At 60.0% G+C, this 3,206-nt stretch overlaps 1 protein-coding gene across 1 annotated transcript in view; it reads left to right on the plus strand.

Moving 5' to 3' along the window:
• uck1 (uridine-cytidine kinase 1) overlaps nucleotides 1-2,522 on the plus strand; it is a 3,294-nt gene extending 772 nt beyond the window's left edge. Inside the window, exons 2-7 of the mRNA XM_068334946.1 lie at nucleotides 1-52; nucleotides 142-238; nucleotides 311-453; nucleotides 1,208-1,302; nucleotides 1,989-2,037; nucleotides 2,110-2,522. The exon at nucleotides 1-52 is cut by the window's left edge and continues 108 nt beyond it. Coding sequence (XP_068191047.1) covers nucleotides 1-52; nucleotides 142-238; nucleotides 311-453; nucleotides 1,208-1,302; nucleotides 1,989-2,037; nucleotides 2,110-2,297 — 624 coding nt within the window. The 3' untranslated portion in view covers nucleotides 2,298-2,522. The remainder of the gene's footprint in view (nucleotides 53-141; nucleotides 239-310; nucleotides 454-1,207; nucleotides 1,303-1,988; nucleotides 2,038-2,109) is intronic.
• Nucleotides 2,523-3,206: the final 684 nt, after the last annotated feature.

The following is a 3,206-nucleotide window of genomic DNA, read 5'->3' on the forward strand; positions in this document are numbered from 1 at the left end:
CCCGAGCAGAAGGCCAAGGCGCTGAGGGGCCAGTACAACTTCGACCACCCAGGTACCTGCCCCCCCCCCCGTCCTCACGTGTGTCGGTGGGGGGCCGCCGCCCTGCGTGGCCGTGCTGGTGACACTCCTGATGCGTTGCAGAGGCGTTCGACAACGAGCTGATGTACAGAACCCTGAAGGACATCGTTGAGGGACGGGTGGTGGACGTGCCGACCTACGACTTTGTCACCCACTCCAGGTAGGCCGTCCCACACAGGACCAACACGCGTCCCCCCATCGCCGCTGGACCTAAACCCACGTCTGCCCCCAGGATGGAGGACAGGATCACCGTCTACCCGGCGGACGTGGTTCTGCTGGAGGGGATCCTGGTGTTCTACTCACAGAAGGTGCGCGACATGTTCCACATGAAGCTGTTCGTGGACACAGACTCCGACGTCCGTCTCTCCCGCAGAGGTACGTCTGACCCCTGGAGGTACTTCTGACCCCTAGAGGTACGTCTGACCCCTGGAGGTACGTCTGACCCCTAGAGGTACGTCTGACCCCTGGAGGTACGTCTGACCCCTGGAGGTACGTCTGACCCCTGGAGGTACGTCTGACCCCTGGAGGTACGTCTGACCCCTGGAGGTACGTCTGACCCCTAGAGGTACGTCTGACCCCTGGAGGTACTTCTGACCCCTAGAGGTACGTCTGACCCCTAGAGGTACGTCTGACCCCTAGAGGTACGTCTGACCCCTAGAGGTACATCTGACCCCTGGAGGTACGTCTGACCCCTGGAGGTACGTCTGACCCCTAGAGGTACGTCTGACCCCTGGAGGTACGTCTGACCCCTAGAGGTACGTCTGACCCCTGGAGGTACGTCTGACCCCTAGAGGTACGTCTGACCCCTGGAGGTACGTCTGACCCCTGGAGGTACGTCTGACCCCTGGAGGTACGTCTGACCCCTGGAGGTACGTCTGACCCCTGGAGGTACGTCTGACCCCTGGAGGTACGTCTGACCCCTAGAGGTACGTCTGACCCCTGGAGGTACACCTGACCCCTAGAGGTACGTCTGACCCCTAGAGGTACGTCTGACCCCTGGAGGTACACCTGACCCCTAGAGGTACGTCTGACCCCTAGAGGTACGTCTGTCCCCTAGAGGTGTGTGTGTCTTGTAGCTGTGTGTGCTCTGGTTCCACACCGTCCTGACGCTGTGCCCCCACCCCCGTAGTTCTGCGGGACATGACCCGGGGCCGGGACCTGGAGCAGATCCTCACCCAGTACACCACCTTCGTCAAACCGGCCTTCGAGGAGTTCTGTCTGCCGGTAAGGGAGTGGTGTCCCTGTGTCACTTCCTGTCTCTGAAGCGTCCTTTCCGTGTCACTTCCTGTCTCTGAAGCCGTCCTTTCCGTGTCACTTCCTGTCTCTGAAGCCGTCCTTTCCGTGTCACTTCCTGTCTCTGAAGCTGTCCTTTCCGTGTCACTTCCTGTCTCTGAAGCCGTCCTTTCCGTGTCACTTCCTGTCTCTCAAGCCGTCCTTTCCGTGTCACTTCCTGTCTCTGAAGCCGTCCTTTCCGTGTCACTTCCTGTCTCTGAAGCCGTCCTTTCCGTGTCACTTCCTGTCTCTGAAGCCGTCCTTTCCGTGTCACTTCCTGTCTCTGAAGCCGTCCTTTCCGTGTCACTTCCTGTCTCTGAAGCTGTCCTTTCCGTGTCACTTCCTGTCTCTCAAGCCGTCCTTTCCGTGTCACTTCCTGTCTCTGAAGCTGTCCTTTCCGTGTCACTTCCTGTCTCTGAAGCCGTCCTTTCCGTGTCACTTCCTGTCTCTGAAGCCGTCCTTTCCGTGTCACTTCCTGTCTCTGAAGCCGTCCTTTCCGTGTCACTTCCTGTCTCTGAAGCTGTCCTTTCCGTGTCACTTCCTGTCTCTGAAGCCGTCCTTTCCGTGTCACTTCCTGTCTCTCAAGCCGTCCTTTCCGTGTCACTTCCTGTCTCTGAAGCCGTCTGTTTCTCCTGCAGACAAAGAAGTACGTGGACGTGATCATTCCAAGGGGCGTCGACAACATGGGTGAGTGTCTCTCCTCACCCTGGAGGGGGTCAGCAGGACGTATGCTTGACTCCTGTCCCCCCCACCCCCCAGTGGCCATCAACCTCATCGTGCAGCACATCCAGGACATCCTGAACGGAGACATCTGCAAGTGGCAGCGCAGCCCCCTGAGTGGGCGGAGCCTCAAGCGGGCGATGGCCGAGCAGAGCGAGCTGCAGGGCGGAGCCAACAACCCCCCGGGAAAGAGGGTCCTGCTGGAGCCCAGCTGCAGGCCCCACTGAGACCTGGGACTGCGTGCAGAACGGATTACCCATAATCCCCTTGACTCATCAGTAACCCTCCCCTTCTTCCGTGGTTGGTCGTCTTTAGGGGATGTCCGAGCGGCGCCTCAGGCTGTGGGGGCGGGGCCCAGGCTGATGTCACCACACCCAGGTGGGTGTGTGTTCTTCCTCCTGATGTTCATGCCTTCATTTCCCAGAATCCCCCTGTGTGACAATAAAAGTTAAACCTGAGGAATGAAGCTGAGCGTCTGAAGCGTTGTGGTCGCCGTAGAAACAGAGCCTGGCTTTATTGACTGAGAGCACAGTGAGGGTGTGGGTTCATGACACACACACACACACACACACACACACACACACACACACACACACACACACACACACACACACACACACACACACCTGACCCCGCGGTGGATGGATGGTGCGGTGTGGTCACATGGTTCCTGGTGGGCGTGTCTCTGCAGCGTAAACGTCTGGAATACATTGAACAAACAAGATTCACACACAAACTCGTCCTCCTTTGTTCGGCCCCCCCTGGCGCCGGCAGCGGCCCCCCAGCAGCGGCCCAGCGGCCCTGGTGCTGACGTCACAGTTCAGGAGGGGCTGTGGCGGCGCCGCTGCTGGGGGGGAACTCGAGGGGGTCGCAGAAGACGAGGGAGGGGGCGACAGGATGGACGGACCGTTCACTCCAGACGTCGGCCGTTTCCGTGGCGACTCCCCGTCCTGTCTGAGCGACCGTTCTGACCCCCTCCCCGTTTGGTCAGAGTCGCTGAATCTCTCCGCTGTGACCCCCCCAGCGCGGCGGCGCTCCTCGTGAACCGCCGCCTGGCGTGCGTCTCCCCACCACGAGCCTCCCGTTAGCTCCAGCGGCTAACCGGCTAGCTCCCGCCAGTCTGTCAGTCTATAAAG

The sequence above is a fragment of the Antennarius striatus genome, chromosome 15 (assembly GCF_040054535.1).
Source record: "Antennarius striatus isolate MH-2024 chromosome 15, ASM4005453v1, whole genome shotgun sequence".
In the NCBI taxonomy this organism is placed as follows: domain Eukaryota; kingdom Metazoa; phylum Chordata; class Actinopteri; order Lophiiformes; family Antennariidae; genus Antennarius; species Antennarius striatus.